The 24,822-nt window shown below is 40.4% G+C and overlaps 2 protein-coding genes across 2 annotated transcripts in view; one reads left to right on the forward strand and one right to left on the reverse strand.

The window, feature by feature from the left end:
• LOC119426617 (melanoma receptor tyrosine-protein kinase) overlaps positions 1-24,822 on the forward strand; it is a 531,032-nt gene that overhangs the window by 318,678 nt on the left and 187,532 nt on the right. The window lies entirely within an intron of this gene.
• Positions 1,149-24,314, reverse strand: pld1b (phospholipase D1b). The gene is made up of 25 exons (XM_037694176.1): positions 24,144-24,314; positions 23,720-23,883; positions 23,500-23,642; positions 23,321-23,429; positions 23,185-23,250; positions 22,317-22,375; positions 21,441-21,533; positions 19,298-19,450; positions 19,060-19,209; positions 18,292-18,375; positions 17,254-17,335; positions 16,196-16,309; positions 15,938-16,120; positions 15,591-15,816; positions 11,094-11,222; positions 10,893-11,011; positions 10,593-10,706; positions 9,139-9,249; positions 7,149-7,237; positions 5,309-5,422; positions 5,152-5,201; positions 3,739-3,873; positions 3,469-3,622; positions 2,884-3,001; positions 1,149-1,373 (listed from the first exon to the last, which is right to left on the reverse strand). Exons 1-25 carry the CDS (start codon positions 24,280-24,282, stop codon positions 1,149-1,151), a joined length of 3,123 nt encoding a protein of 1,040 aa, XP_037550104.1. The 5' UTR covers positions 24,283-24,314.

A 24,822-nucleotide genomic window follows, 5' to 3' on the forward strand; every position in this document is an offset into this window, starting at 1 on the left:
AACGATCCCACACAGACTCCAGAACTGGTTTCTGATGGGATCAGACAGGCTGACTTGAAGCACCTGAAGCGACATTTTTGTTGTTGTTTCTCCAGAATAGAGATTAAAATTTAATTAAAGTCCAAATGATTAGATTAATGTCACTATGTTGACTTCTGGAACAGCCTCCCCAAAACTCCTGACCTTAACTTGATGAACAGTTTATTGAAAAGCTCGGTCCGTTTCAGGAAACCAGCCAGTTTAACTGAACTCCACCAGTTCTACTGAGAAGAAGAAGAGTACTTAGATATCAGCCAGGAGCCTTTAGATGGAGACCCAAAGCCTGAGGTCCAGGTGAGATCAGCTGAGGGACATTTAACCAAACATTAGAGGCGGTGTATGTATAATTCTGAGCCTGTATGTGTCATTTGGTCCCATGTGGATCAGAGAAAATCCACAATGAACTCAAGCTTGTTTTAAAACCCCCAGAAGGTGTTTGGTGTAGAACTGTTCCACCCTGGAAACAGAACAGCTCAAATACATGATTAAACGTAAAACTAACTTCCTGTCGTTGGAGGTGTATGTAAACTTCTGACCCCAGTCGTCGGCTCGTTAGTTAAATTGTTTCCTTTGAATCGTCCAAGAATAAAATACCAAACACTCATTAATCTGATGTAAAGATTTTCAGAGTAACAGCAAGAAGCTGAAGCTCCTTCTTGGTCTAGACTGAAGTGTGAGAAAGGGTTTTTAAACCCTGGGCTTTACCTTGCAGGCAGAGTTCTCCCTAAGAGTGCTGCTGAAAGTCGACCCGATCCGTCTGTGGGTCAGAAAACCACTTATGAAGCCAGTTTCACAGCTCAGGTTTCATTTTGGCACAGATAAGACAAATCCGCCTCCTTCAGCGAGTTTGGAGCTTATTCTCCTGGTTGAGGGTTTAAATCCATCAGGGTTTCTGGTTTTGCTCTGAACACAGAAAGATTCCTGACTCGGACTGGATCTCAGGCAGGTTCTGGCGAGTAAATCTGAACAAACCACTCGGACCTCCTGCCATCATCTGACCACAGCCAGAGGAAAACAACCTTCAAGTCTCAGTTCAGGGCAAAGTAACACAAGTCCCTTCCAAAAACAACAAATAAAAACGTACAAGTCCTAATCAAAGTCCAGAGTCCTCAGGTCCAGACCTCCGTGGGGACCATGGCCTCCTTGGAGCCGAGGGGAGGAAGAAGGTTCTGCTCTCTCAGGAACTGAAGAGGGAACTGGACCAGGAAGCCACGGATCTTCTTCAGCTCCTCGCGAGCTCGAGCCGGGTCTTCTCGGACCAGCGCCGGTTTGGACAGGTAGCCCTCCAGCTCCGAGATGCTCCGGACATCGCTGGACGGCAGACACCGGAAAATCTGGAGAGAAGAAAAAAAAAAAGAACATTCTTCCTTAAAGCCCGACAGGAAGTCAGGACTCTATTTTTCTAATCATTTAAACAAACAAAATGGCCGACATTTTATAGTATAACCTGAAGAAGAGTGAAAAGAAACATAATAAAAGGAAACGCCGCTGAAACAGTAGCCGCTGCTGTCTCAGAATGGTCACCATGGTAACCATGCACGTGTCTGTCACTCCAACAGAACTCTTAATAAGACAGAAAGACAGAAGCGCAGACTAGAAAGTAAGCCTCAAACAAACATCTGCTGCGTGAAAACGGGCTGCAAAACTCAGAGAGATTTCAGTTTGAAAGGTTTCTTTTTGAAGAACAGGAATAAAACTGGACTCAAACTGAAGGTTAGTTAAAAATTATAGTCGAGAAAATATTTTTATGTAATTTTGACTAAAACTACCGGATTTCAGTGACATACCGAAAAACGGGAGGAACCCTGTCCTAAAACTGATAAACCTTCACCTAGACATGTAGAGGGACATATGAGACATAAAAGGACAGAAGGACATGTCGGGACCAAGAGGGACATAAAAAAAGAGATGAGATATAAAGGGACAGTTTAGACAAAGGGACAGATGGGACATAAAGGGACCGATGAGCCATAAAAAGACAAATGAGACATAAAAGGACTGATGAGACAAAAAGGGACAGCTGGGACACAAAGGGACAGATGAGACATAAAAAGACAGACGAGACATTAAAAAACAAATGAGACATAAAATGACCGATGAGACAAAAAGGGACAGCTGGGACACAAAGGGACAGCTGGGACACAAATGGACAGATGAGACATAAAGACAAATGAGGCATAAAAAAACAGATGAGACATAAAAAAAACCCAAATGAGACATAAAAAGACAGATGAGACAAAAAGGGACAGCAGGGACACAAAGGGACAGATGAGACAAAAAGGGTCAGATGAGACAAACGGACAGATGAAACATGAAAAGACAGATGAGACAAAAAGGGACAGATGAAAATTGAAACATGTACAAAGTTTAGTTCAGAGTTGTAAATACTTTTGTTGTGAAATTCAGTTTAATAATAATGTTATAATAATTAATTTCATTTTTTCATTTTTTCTGTAAACAAAACAACAGAGAAAGTCTAAATAATGATCAAACAACATGAAAATAGTTTGGTTGTCAGTTGAGGAAATTAAACGATATTTTCTGTCTCGTGAAAATAAAAAGTTTATATATCGTTTGGAATGGATATGATACAGTTTGTTTAAATTACCACAAATTTCCAGGTAATTTAAATTCACATGAAAAGTTTCTGATTTGGAATATTTCCAAAAACCGTCCTGCTCAGCTCCCCGTGGAAAGTTTCAAAAACATTTCCACATTTTTGCAACAAATTCTTCACTAAACTAAAACATCCACAGGCTCAATCAATCAATCAATCAATCAATCAATCAATCAATCAATCAATCAATCAATCAATCAATCACGACATCTTAACGTCAGCGTCACCTTCTGGTAGATGGAGGCGTTGCGAGCGCTTGTGGCCATCCAGACCTCTTTGTAGAATTGTTCACTGATCGGATCAGAGACATCGATGGACGTGTCGGTGTTCGCCCCGAGGATTATCCTGACAGAGGACAGGGAGGACAGGAGACAGGTGAGACACCAGGGGACACCAGAGGACGTAGTAAAATCCAAAAAACAACAAATTAAATCTGCAAAGACCAAATAAAAACAGCACCTCTTGTGATTTATAGACTAAAAGTCTGTACAAAAGTAGCTAAAAGCTAAACGCTAAAAAACAGTTCTGTAAAGATTTGTAAAAAATCTCAACGACTATGAAAAAATAAATAAAATAAAGGTAAATAATTTTAATAGTATAAAAGTCACAAAAACTAAACCTCCTAGCTGTAAAGTCCTGAATGTGCCGAACGTTTTGATGCCTGAATGGCTGAAACAGCTGAAAACATGCTGAAGTAAAGAGCTTAAAAAAACACGCAGAAGGATCCTTAAACCTGCTTTGATCTTTTAGTTCTTGCTTGAAGCCCCCTCCTTTAAAAATCAGTTTCTGTAAACAAAAACATGTTTGTTTACTTGAAGCACTCGAGGCGGAGCTGCAGGGCGTATTTCCCCGCCCGGTACGGCTGCCCGTCCATCACAGAGTCCAGCGTCTCCGAGTCCTCCACGATCACGGCCACCTCGCTGTCCCTCTTCCCCAGCATGCTGCGGTCGTTGATGTTGGCCGACCCTGCAGGGACAAACAGGACACGTCAGAGGACAGAGGACAGGGAGCGCTGCTGCGCCTCCCGTCAGCCATGTTGGATCTGGACCGCCTCCAGCTGCAGCTCTGAGGGCGGAGCTTACCGATGATGACGGTGTTGTCGTCGGCGATCAGCATCTTGCTGTGGACGTAGATGAGCTCCGTCACCAGCTTCGCCCCCAGCTCAGCGTGAGTCCTCAGGCCGGCGATGGAGATGTAGTTCATCCACTGATCTCCCACTGGAAGCCAGAACCAGACGTCACACTCCAGGTTTGGACCAGCAGTTTAAAGGGTTAGTTTGACTCGTTTAACTGGAAAATGTCCGAGTTTGTCTCTGCAAACGGCTGAATTCCACCAGATTTGAGGCAAATTTAGAGAAATCAGTTTAAACATCACAAGTGATCTGAGTTTCAGCTGTAAAAGTTGAAACATTGAAGCAGAACTAACTGGATCTGAAGTTAATGGACAAGATGAAAGATCAGCAGAGCATTTCTAACATCTAAATCCTCTAAGGAGACGTTTCTTCTGACCCATGAGACAAAAAAATTAAATAAAACTATCAGGTTCTAAATTTATTCTGATCTGACCCAACATGAACAAAAACGCACAACAGATTCCACCGAGTCGTTATTTATTCAACAAACAACAAAATGTCTGCTGCTGTGGAGCGTACAGGTGTGTTAACACAACGCCAAGACGGAAAGCTATCAGCAATGACATCAGAGAGGCAGATGTTGGAGGGTCAAATGTAATTTCTAAAATATCTGGGGTCCATCGCTCTAAAGAGGGGAAACACTCAAGACTGCTTAAGAAAAATTCACCCTTAAGGTCAGACTGTGCAATGCTCAGATTCTCAAACTCTACAGGCCTCAGTGACCAGGCTGAAGGTCAAAGGTCATTTCTAAACTATCTGGGGTCCATCACTCTAAAGAAGGGAAACACTCTAGACTGCTGAAGAAAAATTCACCCTTAAGGTCAGACTGTGCAATGCTCAGATTCTCAGACTCTACAGGCCTAAGTGAGCTGAAGTCAAGGGTCATGGCCTCTCATCTCTAAAAACTACATGGCAGCATTACAGGGTTTGGAACATTTCATTTGAAGGAACCACGACTTTTAGGACAGAACCAGACCAAAGGGACGGTTACCCAGAATGCACCGCAGCAAACAGCATATCAGCTCATGAACTTTAAAGCCAGTGTCTCCAAAAAAAATAGTCCCTGAGTTGTTGCGGACAACTGCACCTGGCCTCAGTTCAGTTTCTGTGACTCCGGAACTGGATTTCTGTCGACACGTTTGGGAACTCAATTGATCTGGCTCAAATTTGTGCATATATGTCAACCAAGGTGATTGTAGGACAAAATTTTGGATCTCTTTTAATTTTTGTAATTACTGTCAACATGGGGGTGGAGGGCTGATGGTTTGGGCTCCTTGCAGTCAAGCTCAATAACTGCTGTGAAATAAATAAAGTCCAGGTGGATTCTGAAGAACTGAGCATGGTTCCTTCAGCTCGGACTCACTTTCTCTCTTCAGCTGGGAGATGATGGAGTACTCTCCTCGGTTCATGGTCCTGCAGAGACGGGAGGACGTCACTGAACAGTGTGTTTGAAGAACATGTAGAAGCAAACACAGGCACAGAGAGCCGTAAATCAGAACCAGGACCGGCTCAGGACCCACCTGTAGTTGAAGTGCATGACGGCCTGGATGGCGCTGCCTCCTCCGGTGTTGATGTCTCCCTCGAAGCCTGGCAGCAGAGGCGTCACCACGTAAACACGGTACTTTTTACCTTCCCTGGACACAAAAACACACAGAATATACATCAAAACACACTCAGATAAAACTAGGTGTCTGGACTCATTTCCTGTCATAAAACGTCACTTAAAGATGTGTTTAGTCCTCAAAAACAAAGACAAACTGTCCTTTTTTGACAGAAGTTTTGTTGGTTGGGATCTTGTGTTCTATAGGTAAAAACCCATTTCCAAAAAAATTTTAAAGTTCTGTGTAAAATAAAAACAAAAGCATTTGTAAATAAAACTTAAAATAGTGCAAAACTCAGAAATGATGCCATCTACTCTGGTTTAAAGTGAATAAAGCTCATGGAAAACAAGCAATCTTGTAATAGCCTGTTAGCAAAATATATCAAACCACTGGATGAACATCTACAACTGACAGACCTTTGAAATCAAACTACCGTAGTTCAAGATTGTCACCACAGCTGATCAATCTTAGCAACAACACAACTTAGTCGAATTTACAGATATTGAGCTAAAATTTGACATGGCAGTAGCAGAGAATCATCCTAAACACAAACTGAGAGTTGACACTTACAAAATGTCACTGTTTTGGTCAAAACTAAACTTGTTCTTTTATTTCTCATGGTAAAATTTAATCTACAATTAGATTTTAACCCAGCTTTTAACGTTAAGCCTATTTTAACCCTAGAGATGATGGAGAGCTCTGACAAATCAATCAGGATAACCAAAAAACCTCAGCGCTTCTAAAACTCCCTCGCCTGCACAAACGAGACAAGATTAAAGTATATAAGTTGTATAAATGTACCTGAAAATTTAATGAATTTATATTCCTTTTAAATCCATCAATATGTGCCCAGGAGCAGCATGGGAAAAACAAAAATTATACTGCTCGAGTACAAACCCTTGAGGAACACCAAAACTTAACTTATGAGGTATAATTTATATTTAAAAGTTGGCGAAAGAATAATTTATTTTATGAACCCAACAGGTTCTGGTCACTCTCTGCCATATTATACCCTCATTTGGTACCCAGTGGTAGCCATTTTGTTTATAGAAGTTTGCCACTTTCTATCTAGAAATTTTCATTTCATAATCTGTGGAAACCACTTTGTACCCAGCTTCTGGGAGGACTCCAAGGTGTTCCCAGACCAGTGGAGAGACAGTCTCTCCAGAGTGTCCTGGGTCCAGTGTTCCCATGGGTTTCCTTCCAGTTGGACATGCCTGGAGACCCTCCCCAGGGTCCATCCATCCTCCATCAGGTGGTGGAGCAGTGGTTCTACTCAGAGTCTCTCCTGGAGAACTGAACTCCTCACCCCATCTCTGAGGGAGAGTCCAGCTACACTGCAGAGAAAACGCTTTCAGACCAGATGCAGGATCTGGTTCTTTCAGTCACTACCCAGAGTTCATGACCACAGGTGAGGGTAGGAATGTAGATCGACCAGTAAACAGAGAAGTTCTCTTTGCATCTCCGCTCCCTCTTACAAACTCCGAGCTGCAGAACTACGGCAGCCCGTTCCTCAGATCCACTCTCTCTCTGCAGAAACACCTGAAGTTTTCCTTCACGTCAAACTCCGAGAAAAGACGAGTTATTTATAATTACTGTTCATCCAGCAGAAACCAGGTCCGGGCAGAAACCAGGTCCGGTTTGTTTCCATGTGAGCGCTTCATGCGTCAGAACACCAGACAGGAGGAAACTATTCAAACGTGAACACACACCCGCCGAGTGAGTTTACGAGAACAGCGCAAGATTCTGAATTCAATACCTGTAAGCTCGCACGATGCGCTCTGCGATCGCGTCTCCTATCTTGTTGAAGACGTGCTTGTTGTCCGCGCAGCTGATGAAGAACTGATTCTGAAAGAAACCAAAACACGACGGAAAATATTTGTTTCTTTGCTTCGTTTGACTTCCTGTGTAAAGTGGAAAACACTGTTGAGTGTTCGCTGCTCGCATGTCCTCACGGACGAGACAAATGTCTTCTGGAGTAAAGTTTGATGGTTGGACAGAGCAAAGACTGAACTGTTAGGACACAAAGGCAAGAAGGACGTCTGGAGGAGTCACCTGTCAGGCATGGTGGTGTTAGCATCATGCTGTGGTACAAAGTGAGGAGGACTACCCCCAGGCTTTTCATCTTCACCTCCGCAGCTGGGTGGTTGAAACTGGGACACAGTTGGGTCCAACAGAACCACGATCCCAAACATCAGAACTAAATCAGGATAATATTTAGCTTCTGCTCCTCCTTTTTGTTGCCCAGTTTTGAGATTAAGTGTCCAGATTAATGTCAATATGTCAAGAAAGAAGTCAGAATGGTAGGATTACAGCAAAAATCTCAACATTAAAGTCAAAATGTTGAGATTAAAGTTGTCGACATTAAAGTAAAAAACAATTAGACAAGTCGAAATGTTGAGGTCAATGTTTAAAAAAAAAGTTGATTCATGTTGATGTATCGAGACTGAATCATTGGGGCCCCCAAAAATGTTTTAGTGGGGGGTGAGCACTGACCCCCCTGGTCCCCCCACATGGTGGCGCTCCTGGATTGAAGAAGACCTTTTGATATTTAAATCATGTCCAGATTAAAGTTGAAATGTCAAGATTATTGCTGCAATTTTGAGGCTAAAGTCAAAATCTCAAGATTAAAGTTGAAATGTTTAGATAAAATTTGAAACATTTAGATTTAATCTGTTACGTTGACAATATTGTTGACATCAACAAATTAAAGTTGAAACAGTTTGTTACGTTAAGAACAGTGGAGGGCACAGCTAACCACGAAGTCATCTTTGCTAACCCATATTCCGCTAATTAAAAAAAACGAGCTTTGCTAACGCTAAACAGGTAAATAAAATTAGCTGAAGCTAACGCTAAACTGTTAATCACTAAGGCGACTGTCACTCAGTTTGCATCACGTCTTCATCTCTTTCCAGTTGAAGTTGCATCGACCAATCATGTCTTGTCACATGCATGCGTGGAAAGCCAATAGCGTGCCTAACTGATTCTTTGAGACACGCCCACAACAGACGGGAACGAGCTTGTGAATTTTGATAGCGGACTTAAAGTTAGCGAAAACGCTAATCTGCTACACTAAATATTAATCCGTTATTAGCTGCTAGCGGATTAGCAGAACTGTGCCCAGTACTGAATAATTTCAATACAATGAGAGTAAAAGTACAACCTCACCAAGAAGAATAAATAGTTTGAGCCCAGTGGAGTTGTTTCCTTGGACCAGTCTTGAAGTTTAATTTAAACTTAATTTTTAGTAGTTTGACTTTAATCCTCCAGCTGCCCTTGGGTCAAAATGACCCCTGAAGCGTCAGCTTTAAAATTATGGCTTAACAGGTCGTTTTGACCCCAGGGCAGCAGGAGGGTTAGTTTTTTATTTATTTAAACATAAAATGTAAAAAAAAAAAAAACTTTAGAACTCATTTTGTTCCACTTTTCTTCTGAATTCTGAAGATTTGTGACGCTCTTTTTTTCACCTTGATAGTAACAAGCGTTAGTGGATTTTTCCCACCTGAACGTCAGTCCCATTGGTTTTACAGAAACATTACACAACCTGAACAGGCTGAACCGGGCCAGCTTTAAAACTGGTCCATAAACCACACACGCCCAGTTTCTCTGAAGGTTTCTTCAGTTCTGGGAGTTGACTCAGCAATTCAGGCAATATTTGAAAAATGTAAACACAAGCCAATACCTAAGACTCAGCTCAAGACAATCCTTTTGTTGATGTCCGATTTCTGAAATAATAAAAAAAAATAAACCTCGATGTAGATGAAGTGCTTGCTGTTCTGGATGGTGTGGACGTAGGCGAGGTGAATGGACTCCTCTGGGTTTTTGATGCCAGCAGACCAGTCGGAGGCAGAACGAAGGATCTGAAGTGAAAAATATCAAGAATTTAAATCTGACCATAATAAAACAGTTTTTTAAACAGTTTTTGATGTTAAACAAGTTTTAATCTTAATGGAGACGATTCTAAAACTCGCTCTTGCATGAACGAGACAATATTCAAGTATTTAAGACAATGTACCTGAACATTTTGTGAAAGTATATTCCTTTAAAACCCATAACTGTCCACCAGGAGCAGCATGTGCAACAAAAGAAGTTTCCTGTTCGAGTACAAACCCTTGAGGAACACCAGAGGTTACCAATAAGGCATCATTTATGTTCAAAAGTCGGTGAAAGAATCATCTATTTCACTTTTGGTCCTTTAATACCAAAAGGTGTTGGCCAGTTTGATTATCTACCATACTGTACCCCTTTTTGGTACCAGTGTTTGCTATTTTGTACTTAGCTGCCATTTTGGAATCAGTGGTTGTCAATTTCTAACTTCTAGTTGTTACTTTGTACCCTCAGAGATTGCCATTCATCTTTAGCAGTTACCATTTTGTACACCTAACAGTTTTGTACCCAAAGAGACTGTTTTTTTGTACACATGAGTAGTTATTTTCTTCTCAGCAGGAAATATTTTATACACCCAACTGTTGTCCTTTCATATCCATAGGGTGGTTCTGTGTGCAGCAGTTGGCATTTTGTACCCAGTGGTTGTCATCCCTTACCAGTCAGGTACATTTCTTTTACACATTTACACGTATGCACTCACCAAATGCCTGTAACTGTAAACGACCCTGCATGTATCCCAGGACCCTACAGAAGCGTCGGATCCACCAGACGCTGCACTGGATTCAGCTGGGATTTTTTTTTCTCCACAGTCAAAAACTTTCATGATAGAATTACATTTTCAAACATATACTCCAGTACAATAAATTATCTACACTGGGACGTACATAACCTCCTAGTCGCTGTGCATAAATGACACTTTACACCAAAATAATATTATTCATAATAAATAAAATACAATTATAAAGCAGTGACAAGGCAGGTACAATGTAGGCAAGGTGGGTACGCAGACATTTATTGCAGACAACTTCTTTTTGCACCCAAAAAAGGATTGTTGCAAAAGGACCAAAGCTGCTCAGGTACAATTTGGCAGTAGGACTAGAACAGATATCAACATATGGAAAAGTTTTTAACCCACAGAACACCAGCTGTTGCGCAGTTAGTTCAGAAAACCTGAGGTCCATTTAACAAAAGTAGGAATGACAAAATTGAAAATAATCTTTTTGACTTTGGTCACCAAAGTTTAGGCCATTTTAAAAGTTGTATTCGTATATTACACCAAAACTTTAGTAAAAACGATAAAAATGATTAAACTAACCTGCACTTTTGCGTTGACGCAGTCGGGAACTTGATATTGTTGCTCTCCGGCAGTGGTGTGGGACTTTGGCAGCAGATAAGGGAATGACTGAGGGCGGTATTTTGGCTTCACAAGCTGGTAAAAAGAAGATGACAAAGGTACATAACGGAGGGTTCAAGTACAAGAATGAAAGCATAGATACATACCAGTTTATACATAATATATCTTGTCATTGCTTTCTTTAATCGGGGATATCTATGAAATACCAATTGTAAAAACCTTTCCAAGTGGGCAGTTTCTTGTTTCTGAAACACAGCCTACCTTGGTGAAGTTCCACCGTTGGATGAAGTGTCTCGCCACGTCTCGCGCTGCCCTTCCATGAACCACGGAGGCAATGTCATGCCAAGGCATTCTGGGCGTAGTATGTCTGTCTATGAAATCTAAAACAGCAGAAAATTGGACAGAAAATAATTAAAACAAATGTTTTCCCTGTATTTGCGGAAACATTATCGGTGTGCCTACCATCAAAAGGTTTATCTAGTTGGATCCAGTCCTTGTGCACAAAGTTACAGTAGTCCTTCCCATGCCAGAAACGTGTGTTCCCAAAAAGCTCTCCGACCCCCGTATGAAGACTTCGGACAGAGCTGCTCGCTAAAACACAAACATTTAGATTTCTATTTATTGCTCAGAACAATGCAGAACACTTTCCATTATCACATCAAACCATTTCTACCAGATACTTTTTATCTGGTTTCTGGAATTTGGGCTGATAATCCACATGACCTCACAAACCAAAAACCTTGTGCTCATTGCAATCATCATTTAACAGTGAAGGTTGAAATAAGTTACTGGAACAACAGTGAGTCCACTCCTCTAAAATATTATATCATAAATATGCCTTTTGCAAACTGGTATCAGTTTTGAAGCTGGTAGATTAAACTGTTATAGAACATTCAACAACAATTTTTAAGGTAATGAACTAACAACTGAGGTAGCTCTTTTTATGATACGTATATTGGCCTGTGTCAGTGGGGTTTATGATGTTTTCAAATGGTAAGAATTTTGTTTTAGCACCCATTGACACAGTTAGTCTACATATGAGATAAACACCAAATTTGTGCTGTAAGCATTGAAATTTTCAGGTTTGCCTGTGTTAGCCAACTGTTAACCCTCATAACTAAAATACTTGTGCATAATTTTTTCAGAGTATCTAGTATCCATACTGCTTCTTATTTCAATTGATTACAAGTTAATATTTTCCTAAGTTATTGAAAGTTTTGGCCAAATATATTTTATTGCTGATAGCTAACCAACATGATGTCACTTCTTTCTCCTTCAAATGGCCCCGCCCTCTTTTGGGGGTGTAAACAATCTAAATGAATCTACTGGCAAGTGGCAGCATCATAAAAATATTAGAGGTTATGTGCCTTGTCTTGTTTTTGATCAATAGAGTTAGAAATACTGTAGATTTGCATTTTTGTTTGCTTTTTTGAATAAAGTGGGTCAATAAAAATGTAACCATAGCTTCAGTTCAGCCACAGAGAGGGATTAAATGGTGAACTGTGGCAGCTTTTTGTCAAGACATTAAATATTTACCTTGCATTTATTCAGGGCACTAAAAACTTTAAAGCAAATTTCTATTTTGGTCTTATTTATAACATTATAGTGAACATATCAGGAGTTTTAGTTATCACCAGTTAAAGTGGAGGGATAGTTTTCACCCAAAAAGGGGCGGAGCTTGTGTAGGGTATATAGATGTGTTGCTCCCCTGTTAAGTGTTAACCAACATGCTGTTCATCTTCATTAGCTTGGCATTTCAAACAAAAATAATTAAAGCAGCCATTTTACTACTTCATAAGGTGTTTATTATGTTTAGCGACTCATCTAACCTCTGTACAAACTATTTTTGGGAAGTATTTCTTTGGCATTTCTAACGGTTAACTCATATTTTAGCAAAAAGATCAGTTTTAGCTAAAATGTCTGATTAGGTCATTTTATTGTAATATCTACTACATAATGTTGTATCTTATCACTTTAGGTGTTTATAAGCTAATATTTTTTTTACTTTTGAAAATCTTTTATTTTTCTAAAACTGACCCATTCATTGTTTTTTTTGAAACTCCACTATTTAAAATTATTTAATTTGAAACTCTAAAGCACAATCCACAAAGCACATATTTTTTATTAAAACAAAATATTTTACATTTTAAATGCATATAAAAAAATATATTTAGTGACATTAAAGAACAAGTTCTGTTTGTCTTTAATAAACCATTTTTTAAAAAGTATTATTTAAAACTTAGGCTAAATGAAACGAACAAAAGATAAAGGCCTTTAATTATCTCCAGTCCGTTTATAGTCGTCGCCCAAATATCTCAGCCGAACTCTGACAGGTTAAATAAACGATGTTTGTGAAATTGTTCAACAGCACTTATAAAGATATGAAACAGAAGCTGGAAGGATGACAGCTCATAAACCAAAGATCCAAACAGGACAAACACATTCAGATCCAACAGTTACTGGATGTGCTTGTTTATTAGAGAGCAACGATGTAAAATGAGCGTATTTTTCATTTTATTTGCATTTTAACTGTAATCTGTTTAAGCTGCAACTGGTCCTGACAAACAAACAGCAGCTTCATGCGGCTAATAAAAACGGATCACATCAGTTTCACAGACAGAGAGAGCCTAAAGAAACATTTGTTTTAAAATAAATGAATTGCTAACAGGTCTGTGTATAATCTATACAAAGCAGTGTCACAAAGAACAACTCATTTATGATTTTTTACAACATTTAACAGACGTCAGCACCTTTTTTCTGTATTTTAAGTCTTAAAATCTCAACATTTAGCCATTTGTGTAAAGAAACTTTCAATTAGTTAGAAAGATTATCCATCAAGTTTGAGTTTAGAGGGATATTTATTTCTCCTACATTTAAAATGGTGCCTTCTCTTATTAATAAATTTGCTTATAAAAGTGGAAATAAAAATGCTGTTTGTCTGTTTATAATTTCCAACAGCAACAGAACATTTTTGTATCAAAAAACAGTGGGGTACAAATATTGGGGTTAGGTACTTATTTTATGATGATATGTGTAATGTAGTCGTATAAAATTGATACTAAATTAGCAAATTCTCCAAAACAAACAGCCCATTGGGTGATTCAAGATGGTCGCCATGGCTAAATAACCTTATCTACAATAAATGACTATAACTCAGTTGATTTGACAACAATGAAGGTGTGGTGTGGTAGTAGCAGAGTCATCCCTATCACATAGGCCAAGCACTAACAGACCTAGGTGGGTCTCTGTTAACAAAATATCTCATGAACCACTGGATGGATTTGAATGAAACTCTCTGACAGCTGTTATTGGGTACAAAGCCGAGATAATTAAAGATGGCCGTCACAGCTAATCAGACTTAAATGGCTATAGCAGTCAATTTTACAGATATGGAGCTAAAACTTGGTGGGGTGGTAGCTGAAAGCCACCCCAACACATGCTCTGAGCGCTAACAAAGCAAAGGTTTTGGTGAAAACTTTAGCATGCAAGATGGCGGGTGATATGCATTCCTTCAAAGGAAGTCAGTTTCTGAAAAGAAGCTGTATTTTTAGTTTGTCAAACAAACCGAGACAAACGATTCTGTTTGGAAACACAAAGCTCAACCTTTGACGCAAAGAGCCAAAGGTTGTTGTCAGATCCACAGCAAAGCATGCTGGGAAACAGGAGGGGAGGAACCACCCTGAGTCCAGGCGGTGGTTCCGACTCACCAGCCGGAGCGGCCGCCCTCGGCTCCGGGCCGTGCTGGCTGCTGACGCCGTGAGACCGACCTGAACAAAACCGTTCAGAAGACAAAGATAGAAGCTGTTTTTGTTGGACGGAACGTATCAAACTCCAAAACTAAACCCAACACAACATCTGGATCCTGGAGGCTTCAGGGGTCTGCAACCTGTGGCTCCGGGGCCACAAAAATAACATGAAAATAAATATTTATATTCATGACTTTTATAAAAACTGCCTGATCTGGCAAGTTTTCTGTCCAAATTTAAGCAAATTATAGTAACAATACAGGAAGTAAAACAGACTGATTAGGATAGTAGCATGTTAGCATGTTATAGTCACTTCTCTGAAACTTACCATATCATTTTAACACATTCAAAGAAAGATGCTAAAGGCAAAATCAGGGAAGTTTTTCACTCATTTCACAGATTTTTTCTAATAATGAACTGAAATAAACAGTTAAAACTATTGAACAAGTTTTGTTAGCTTGGAGCTACAAGTAGCTACAAATTAGCTAATTGCTACAAACAACAGCAAGATAACTAACATCTAAAAGCTAAAGGTATCAAAACAAAAGCCAAAAGTATTAGTATGGTACCTAAAAGTATCAGAATGTTAGCTAAATGTATCAAAGAAGTAGCTAAAAGCTAATAGTATCAGAATGGTGGCTTAAAGTATTAGAATGGTAGTTAAAAGGAAAAATAATCAAAATTATAGCTAAGTATCAAAAAGGTAGCTGAAGGTATCAGAATGGTAGCTAAAAGTATCAGTATGGTAGACAAAAGTATCAGAATAGTAGCTAAACGTATTGGAATGTTAGCTAAAAGTTACAAGAATAAAAATTGTATCGTTAAAATTATTGGAAAGGTAACCAAGTATCAGAATAGTAGCTAAAAAGATTAGCGTAGTTGCTTGAAGCTAAAAGCATTAGATTAGTTGGTAAAAGCTAAAAAATACAGCAAAATGCCAAAGAATTTGAGCGAGTGAAAACATTTCTAAGAACTGGTGTCCTTTTAAGTTCAACGCTGATTCATGATTTTTAGTGTGTTTGGTTTGTTTCATTATTCTAACACGTGCACATATAGATTAATAACTTATTATAACGTACAAAACTGTTGGGTTTTTATAAGTAGAATTTATTTACACCTAAGGCGTTGGATTATTTTCATTTCAGGCTTCAGGAAAGTTTAATTGGTCGGTTGCAGACCCCGGCTGACGACACAGAGTGCACCTCAGACTCACTCGGCTGCTCTTCCTCCAGGTCGCTGTCGCTGTCGGCGTGGGCCAGCCCGTGTTTCTGCAGGTGTCTCCTGATGCTGAACCGGGTCCGCTTCATCCTCCCCTGACCCTTCAGCTTGGGCTGATCCGCTGAGTCCGTCGGTGTGAGAACGCCGGCCATGTTGCCCTGGGAAACAGCGCTGCTGCCATTAGCCGGAGCGGTGGCGGTGGTGGAAGACGCAGCTGCAGCCTGAAAACAGGAAACCACAGGAGTCAGTCAGACGGCGTCACTGAGCGAAAACTGACTCAGGCTAGCACGCTAACGTTTAGATACACAGGTGACTGATTCTACATCAGGTGTGTTGAAAGACCTGCTCCTGGAGAGACAGCGTCACGCTTCCCACATCCGTCAGCCGGTGCTCCTTATCGTCCCAGCGCCCATACGCCAGGTCGATCCCGCCCACGAAGGCCACCGATTGGTCGACCACGATGATCTTCTCATGGTGCGCCCACAGGTAGACGGAGGAGGAGACGTGGTCTGGGTGGCGCATCACCTGATGAACAATAAGGTAGCGGTTCAGACAGGAAGCGGGTCAGTGACCAGGTATGTTGGACCTACAGGGACTGACCCGGATGTTCTCGTGGTCGAGGTTCAGCAGCGTCCTCTTGCTGTAGCCGGAGTTGATCCCCAGAGCTAACTCCACCTCCTTGTAGAGCATCACAAAGATCCGAACGCCTTGTTTCTGCAAACATCACACCCGAACAAAACCTTGAGAGAAAACTGTGCTCTGAATGACTTTCCTGGAGCAAAACACTTGGTAGCTAAATGTTGATAAAAGCTAACTAAAGATGATAAATGCTAACTAAAAGTAGCTAAATTATAGCTAAATACCAACTCAAATGGCTAAAAAAGCTTAATGCAGACTAAGTAGCTAAATGATAGCTAAATGTAACTAAATGTTATCTCAAAGTGGCTAAATGCTTACTCAGTGTAGCTAAATGATAGCTTAATGTAACTAAATGATAACTCAAAGTGGCTAAATGCTTACGCAGTGTAGCTAAATGATAGCTTAATGTAACTAAATGATAACAAAAAGTAGCGAAATGTTAAATTCTAACAAAAAGTAGCTAATTGACAGCTAAATGCCAACTAAAAGTAGCTAAATGAAAGTTAATGCTAAATAAAAGTAGCTCAAAGTAGCTAAATGCTAACTAAATATAATTAAATGCTAACTTAAAGTGGCTAAAATAAGCTTAATGCAAAATAAAAGTAGCTAAATGAAAGTTAAATGCTAAATCAAAGTAGCTAAATGCTAACTAAACATAATTAAATGCTACCTTTAAGTAGCTAAAAGAAGCTAAATGCCAACTAAAAGTAGCTAAATGCTACATAGAAGTAGATAAATGATAGCTAAATGCTAAATCAGAGCAGCTAAATGTTACCTGAAAGTAGCTAAATGGTAATTAAAGTAGCTGAATGCTCGCTAAATGCTAACGGAAATTAGTTACATGCTACATAAAAATAGCTAAATGATAGCTAATGCTAACTCTGAACAGATAAATGCTACCTCAAAGTAGCTAAATGCTACTTCAAAGCAGGTAAATGAGAGCTAAATGTAGCTAAGTGCTCGATACGTTTCCTGTCAGCCTCTGATAAAAAAGAATGTATCAAGCGTTTCCCGCTCACCGCTTTGCGCTTCAGGATGCAGTCGAGACGCCACCGGTTCCCTTCGACCACCGGCCTCTTCAAGAAGATTTCTGGACTCAACCTGCAGAACCAAATGCGAACGGGTCACACTGGAACAAAAACTGGATTTTTACCTTTAATATTTAGTGTTTTTTCCTTCACTAAGCCTCAGGATTTAACTTCAGTTTCTCCTGTTTTCTTATTTTCTTGTCTTTTTTCCCTCCTGCTTCTGTAGATTTTTGTTTCCTGCATCTTTCTTTTTATTTTATTATCTCAAGTTTTTATTTTGCCTGAAACAGAACACAGGAAAGAAAAGTGACTCAAAAAGAGGAGACAACATGACGCTGTGAGGCGCAGTAAAGAAAAGGAGGAGCAGGAAGACAAAGGAAAATCAGAATGAGGAACAAAAAAGGATGAGAAAGAGGCAGAAGATGAGGAGAAAAGGATGAAAAAACAGATGGAAAAGAACAAACGGTAAAATGAAGACAAAACAGGAAAATGGGAAGAGAAAAAAGGAGGAACAAAATAAGGAAGAGGAAGATGGAGGAAAAATAATTAAAATAGATAAAAGAACACTTAACCTAAAAATATAAACAAATAAAAACTTTTTAAAAAATTTTAAAGAAAATTTCTAATATTTTTGTTTTCTACTTTACTGTCCAGTCGTCAGTTTTCTTTTCGTTTCCACCCAGACATTTATTAAAGTCCTTTATTCTTCTTTTAGTCTGAACAATTTATTTTGTTCATCAGCTTTTAATTTCCAAACAGGAAAAACCTGAACTTTAAGAAAACACCGTTTCCTGTCAGTCAAAGAACTCTGTATTTATTCTATTTTTTCATTTTCTTCAACTCAATCAGACGATTTTAATTTATAAATGTGATAAAAATGACCGGCAGCTCTGTTAGTCAGGGAGACGACGGTCTGAACCTGAGGCTGTAATCCATCCGCTGGACCAGAAAACCTCCCTGAGAGGTGACCCGGGCCTGCACCCGCTCCGCTCCAGAACCGGACCGTCGACAGGAAGCAGCTCGACTCACCACCAGTCCGTGATGAAGATCTCCGTCTTGGCCTCTTCCAGAGCGTCGGCGACGTCCTCCATGTAAGTTTTACCGTTTACGTACCTGCAGACGACGCAGAACAAACTTCAGCTGTTTTTATAAACTCTTTAGATGTTTCCTTTAGCTTCAGGGCAACACAGCTATGCTTTTATTTTGAAGGAAAACAAGTTAACTAACATTACTTTCAAAGTGGTGTCACTTCAAGCCCTTACATAACTTTGAGGGTTTTCAGTCAGATTCTCTCCCTGGTTTTAGACCAACACACACACATGCACACGCACACCTTTCACTCCCTCCGCCTGTCCCACAGACAGGATTATGTTGCCCATCAGGAGGACAGGTGATGAGCAGGTGAGTCTCACTTTCCCTCTCTTTGTGTCGGGTTACGGCAGCAAGAAACAAACATCTGAGCTCGTGTTCAGAGTCCAACGCATCTGCTTAACTTTGTCCACCGCAACTGAAGGCAAAAACCTCAAACGGATCCACAAACGTTGGTTACGTACTGTAACCCCAGATTCTATGAGTATAGGCGTAGCCCTTTAAGCCATCCTCATGACAAACACCTACATCTGGAGGAGGAGCATTAAATCCTGCAGCCAGATGGACCAGGACTCGTCTAAACTTCTCAGAACCGGATCAGTTTCACCAAACCCGCGTGTAAACCCTCACGTCTACTGGATCTCCACACCTAAATCATAATAAAATGGCGTGGCAACAGGAAACTGTTGAGTGGAGCGCTGAGGTTACCATTTGGCGGGGATGTTCTCCTCCTCCATGGCGAAGGAGCCGAAGCGGTGGTCGGTGAGGAAGGCGGCGCCGTGCCTCTTGGCGAAGCCCTCGATTGCCTGACCCCACCAGCGGGCGTGTCTGTAGCTGCTGCACTTCAGCACCAACGACCTGTTGCAGACGCAGTTCAACAAACAGAAACTCAACGGGACGCAGCTTCAAACTCCCGCCCAGGAGCCAGAAACCAGCGTGCACAGACCTGGAGAGGCTGTCGATGCGGACCCCGTGTTTGGTCTCGGTGTCTTTGAAGTTCATCTTGATGCTGAACTCTTTGTCGAACAGCATCACGAACGAGATGGCACCAGAATCTGGCTTCATGTACAACAAGAACGAGTCTTTCACCACCAGCCAGCTGCACACACACACACGCAAAAACACACACACGCACACAGAGACTGAGCTCAGAGTCGACTTTGTCCTAAGCCAGAACAAAATGCAAATCGCCCACTGTCTACATGCCAAAGTTTAGAACAAAGGTCTCATTCGATCAGCTGGAGCTCAGAGTGGGTGTTGAGGAAGACCTTCAGCTACCAACACAACAACCTTCAGCTCATTATCTGTAAAAATGACCAAGGTGGAGCCATTTTTGACTGCGGCAGCCATCTTGAATAGGCTGACTTCAAATACCACGAGTCTGTTGATTTAATATCTTGTTACCAATGCAAGGATTCTACTTAAAACTGTTTTCATGTACTAGTACAAATGTTTACCTGCTGAAGTCAAACTAACTCAAAATGGCCGCCACAGCCAATAAAATATAACAAGCACAAACATGGTTAAACTCGGCCAATTTCACAGATACTGAGATGAAATCTGGTCTGCTGGTCACTGAGTTGTATGGCAAGACGTTTGTGTATTTATTGAACATCCTTGATAACAAGTGTGGTCAGTTTTACTGTTCACAGACGACTAGTTAGATAAAAGTCACAACATTCAAGTCGTGCGCAGTTTATGTCCACTAGTTACCAAGAAACCATTTCTGATGTTCACTCGTTAACTTGTACGACAGATGTCAGCTAGAGAAATGTAATTTCCTGTGAACGTACAGCGCTTGTTGCTCGACGATTTTAGCTGAAAGCTGCTGAAGAAGCTAAAGCTTGCTTGAAATACACCAATAGCCGAAATGTAGAAGGAAGGTAGAGGACAAAAGAGCAGAAATTATTTTTAAAAAGGTAGCTGAAAGAAGCTAAGAACTGCAGAAACTTTCTAAAATTAACAACACAAAAAAAAAAAGCTGAAAGGAGTTTAAAAAGTATGAATTAGCAGAAAAATCCAGAAAGAGCATAAACAAGTTGAAATTAACTGAAAGAAAATGATCAGAGCACAAAACAGCTAAAATTAGCAGACTAGCTGCTGAAGGTAGCTGAAAAAAGGCACAAAAAGCTTAAATGAAAACAGAGGCTGACGAGTACACACATAATTCTGAAATAGGCCGAACGAAGCTGAAAAGAGCACATAAAAGCTGAAAGTAGCCAAAAATCTGAAATTAGCTAAAAGAAGCTGAAATTAGCAGAAAGAAGCTAAAGGGAATTTGAAAAGCAGAAAGAACAAAAAAGCTGAAATTAAAAGAAAAAAGATGAAAAGGAGCTGAAATAAAACTAAAAAACAGTAGGAAAAAGATTAAATGAGCAGAAAAAAAGCTAAAAGGAGCTAAAGGAAGCTGAAAATAGCATAAACAAGCTGAAATGAGCAGTAAAAAGTTGTTAACAGCTTAGGGGGGTTTAAGGATGAAGAGAGCTCCATTCATTTTCAATGAGACAAACTGACAAACTTTCCAAAAAGTAAAAATTGCACAGATACCAAAAGTCAGAGCAGGAATATCCTGAATGAGCCGAACGTTTTGAGACATGAATTGTTGAAATAGAAGACGATTAACAGAACGAGTTAATGTACAAAAAAAAAAAAAAAGGCGTACAGAAGAAAAACTGATCTCAATAATGATGATGATTTAGAAACATTCAGACAAATACTTCAATCCATGGTTGACCGATGTGTTTAAAGCCCAACTAACAGGAAGTTTTGGGTTTCTAGTGCAGCAAAATGGTCGACCAGTACGACTTCTGCTCCATCTACTTAGACAACTAGTTATCTAAAGAACGTTTGTTGAACAACTTCACCAAAACGCTGAAGTATTGCGACCAAATGTTGAACTCGAGGGCGAAATGACTTTTGTTATCAAGGTTGTCAAATAAATGTAACATCAGCTTTCCATACACACAAACAGACCACACAAGACCTTTATTTAAAAAGCATTATTTGGAACGGGTCTAATCAGAGTGAAAACAATGCAGAGTGGAGCTGAACCGGACGGTACCATGGAGACAGTGTCTGTGTTCACTGACCGTTTGGACCAGCGGTAGCACATCTTGCTGCGACCGCAGCAGTTCATCCCGGGAATTCTGTGGCCGCCGGATCGCTTCAGCACCATTCCTTCTCTGAAAGACGCCAAGAGAACAATCAGAGGAGTCAATCTGCAACACAGTTCCTGCACAAACTCACCAATAACTACTGAACGGAAGTGAATATACAGTAGTCCCTCGCTACTTCGCTGTTCGTTTTTCGCGGACTCGTTCTATTGTGGTTTTTCAAAATAAGATCGGACATGACTCACAATAGCTGATTGATGGATGAGCCGCACGCTCGGCATGGATTTTTAATTTAAAATACATTATTTTAAATGATTTAGCACCAGTGTGCAGCTAACAGATGTGGGAGTAGTTTCCTCCTGCAGCTGATCAGCTGATCTCCCACAGAGCTGATAAGTGGGCGTGGCCGAGAGTGCAGCCGAGGCAGAGAGCTGAAATCATGACGTGCTGTGCTTTTTTAGAGTGTTTAAAGTTTAGAAACATTGTTTAGAATATTGCACGAGTGTGGGAAAGGTTTGAAATGATTTTATATATAAATACTAAAATAAACTACTACTTACTACTTGTACTACTATTCCTACTTCACGGTTTTTCACTTAACGTGGGGCTTCAGGGTACGGATCCATCGCAATAAACGAAGGACTGTATAACAGATTTGGATGAAATTTATGTTTTTATTTAGATTCAATTTTAGCCTATTTTCTCTAAAAATGTGCTCCGTGATGACTTCTTCATCCAATTCTTAGACTAATTTGCAGATTATAAACCAAAGAAGCTATTGTTTTAATGTTTTAAATAATAAACTTGTGTTTCGATTTAAAGACTTAATATCTGAGAAACTGGGTTTCTTACAAGCCTTTTGGTCCCAGGTCGTGGATGAAGGATATCTGGCTGACTTCAATGAACTCCATCTGGAAAAAAAAACAATTATTTTAAGCAAAAAAAACAGTAAACAACAAATAAGCAGTACCGAGTGCATTTGTAAGAAGTCCTTTTCGCAGGTTTGGAAATCAGGGACAAATATTTCACTCTACTTGTGGGTTTTTTCATCACATCAAACTTCCCAATGAGTTTGAGTCTGTACAAAATCATCAAAATGTGCGGCTCAATCAGAGAAAGCGTGCGCCAACTTTTGGTAGTTACATGTCTTTAGACATCGATGAAATTCACACAAATCTGAGAACCTTTTCCCCATAGACGACCATGGTATCTAATGACTAAACTGCTGTTGTCACATCTTTAACACTTCGTTTACAATCACAGCTTAATACAGAGGATTTCTTAAATATTTTAACACAAAATGTTCATGTTTATCGAGTCAATTAGACGTATTTTTTGTCTTTTTTCCACCCAGTGTCTCTCTGTCTGTAGGACTGATGGTTTTCTCTCAGAGGTCAGAGGTCACACACCCAAACTCATTGACTTCCATTGTATCCGAGCTCAGAGTGTTCTCTTTAAAACAGGAGCTGAAGGCTCTTTGAAACTTGCCATATATCTACCCATAAAACCCTGCAGAACCATCTAACTCAACATGTGGCCATCAGAACCTTCTATTCCCGGGTTAGTTTGATTCGTAGTTCTTTGCACAGAGACGGTTTTCTTTGGGGCATTTCAGGCACGAGGATCAAATCTGAGACCATGATTATGAAATCAGCTGTAACGAAACCCCGACTGTTGACTTATGAAAAACTCCCTGGTCCGGTTTACCACAACTTCTTACCGTTGCGTGGTGGTTCCGGTACATTGGCATTCGAAGCAGCTTGTTCAAGTAATCCTCCAGTTGTTTCTGCAGCAGAACACAAAAAATTAACGCACAGAAGGATCGAATCTGAGCTCATCGCTGTCGGAGGACGAACCCTGCGGCTGGAGACTCGCTCCTCTCTGTCCAGCTCTTCTCCTCCTCCTTCTCGAGGGAGGACCGGCATCGCCTCGTTCCTCATCACAGTCTTCCTCCTCACCGTGTGACTGCAGGGCGTGAGGAGAACGACGGGTGAGAAGGTTCTTCGTCAGAGTTCCAGAAAAAATACGTTTTTACCTGCGTGAGGGCAGCGGCAGCTTCAGAAGGGTCTTATAGGTCCGCATCTCTCTGTGGAGCTCCCCAAAGTGTTTCTCCTTCTTCTTCACCACCCACGTGAACTCCCCGTGCTTCAGCTCGATCTTATACAGACACGGCATCGACTGCGGCAGAAGCTCCGGTTAGCCAACACTTCAGCTCATGAAGCCCAGAACAAATCACCCCGACCCAACCGGCTCACCTTGTTGATGCTCCGTTGCGTGGTTTTGTTGAAGCGGTCCTGAGCTAAGGTGAACCGCTCCACTTCCATGATTTTGGCTGTAATTGGAGAGGACAAGAAAACCTTTGCCTTGGGATCCTTGAAACCCACCAGGTGGTAGATCTGTGAAAAAGGCAACCGATCCCCTGCAGGAAAAACATAAAGCTTTATAAACGCACAGCTACAGTTAATCTCACTGGTCTCTAAAATGTCTCAGACTGTTTGTAACGAGGTCAAAGTTTCTTAATACGAGTCTGAGAGGTTCAGTGTTGTGTCACGAGAAGGTTCAAGGTGTTCAGAGAATCGTCACAGTCATTCAGGGTCTAAACACTTCAACAGTCACAGCCCGGTGAGGTATTGGTCTAAAACAAACAAAAAAAAAAAGCATCAAAGAGACGTCGGATACCCGGCTTGGCCCCATCGTTCATGTCGTACTCATGATCGCCCAGGTCCAGCTCACTCGTGTCCAGCTTCTCCATGATCCCAGTCATGTCCGTCGCTACCAGCTGCAGAGTGCTGGAGGTCGCGTCGGTCTGCTGCAGCATGGTTAGCACTCAGTGTGGAGCCCAGGGCTCACCTGGAGAGACAGGTACAAATGGTGTGTAAATTTAGAAGCTGGAACACAAAATATATTAAGGGTGTTCAAGACTCGGGTGCAGCCAGAGACAAAAACTACCAATACCAAGACAAAAACTAGAGAAAACATAAATTAAATCTAGGACTATCATGACAAAAATAAATAAATATATAAATAACTAGAATTATCAAGACAAAAACTAAAAATCCCAGGACCAGAAAATATATATTTTTAAATATCAGAACTAAAAACTATGAATATCTTGATAAAAAACTTTAAATATCAAGACCAAAAACTGCAAATATCCAAACCAAAAACAACATACATCAGGGTCAAATAAACTACAAATATGACCAAAAAACTACAAGCTTTAGAACAAAAAAACTACAAATGACCAAAAAACTACAAGCTTTAGAACAAAAAAACTACAAATGACCAAAAAACTACAAGCTTTAGAACAAAAAAACTACAAATATGACCAAAAAACTACAAGCTTTAGAACAAAAAA

Source organism: Nematolebias whitei, chromosome 20 (assembly GCF_014905685.2).
Source record: "Nematolebias whitei isolate Nwh7 chromosome 20, NemWhi1, whole genome shotgun sequence".
NCBI lineage: Eukaryota > Metazoa > Chordata > Actinopteri > Cyprinodontiformes > Rivulidae > Nematolebias > Nematolebias whitei.

What these genes read in the sequence shown, in the direction of transcription:
- pld1b (XM_037694176.1), bottom strand. Translation starts at nt 24,282, where the DNA reads ATGCTGCAGCAGACCGACGCGACCTCCAGCACTCTGCAGCTGGTAGCG. An exon ending in TCGACCACGAGAACATCCGG is followed by an intron (nt 16,121 to 16,195) that starts GTCAGTCCCTGT and finishes ATTGTTCATCAG; the next exon opens with GTGATGCGCCACCCAGACCA. An exon ending in ACGCCTCCATCTACCAGAAG is followed by an intron (nt 1,374 to 2,883) that starts GTGACGCTGACG and finishes TCTTCTCTCCAG; the next exon opens with ATTTTCCGGTGTCTGCCGTC.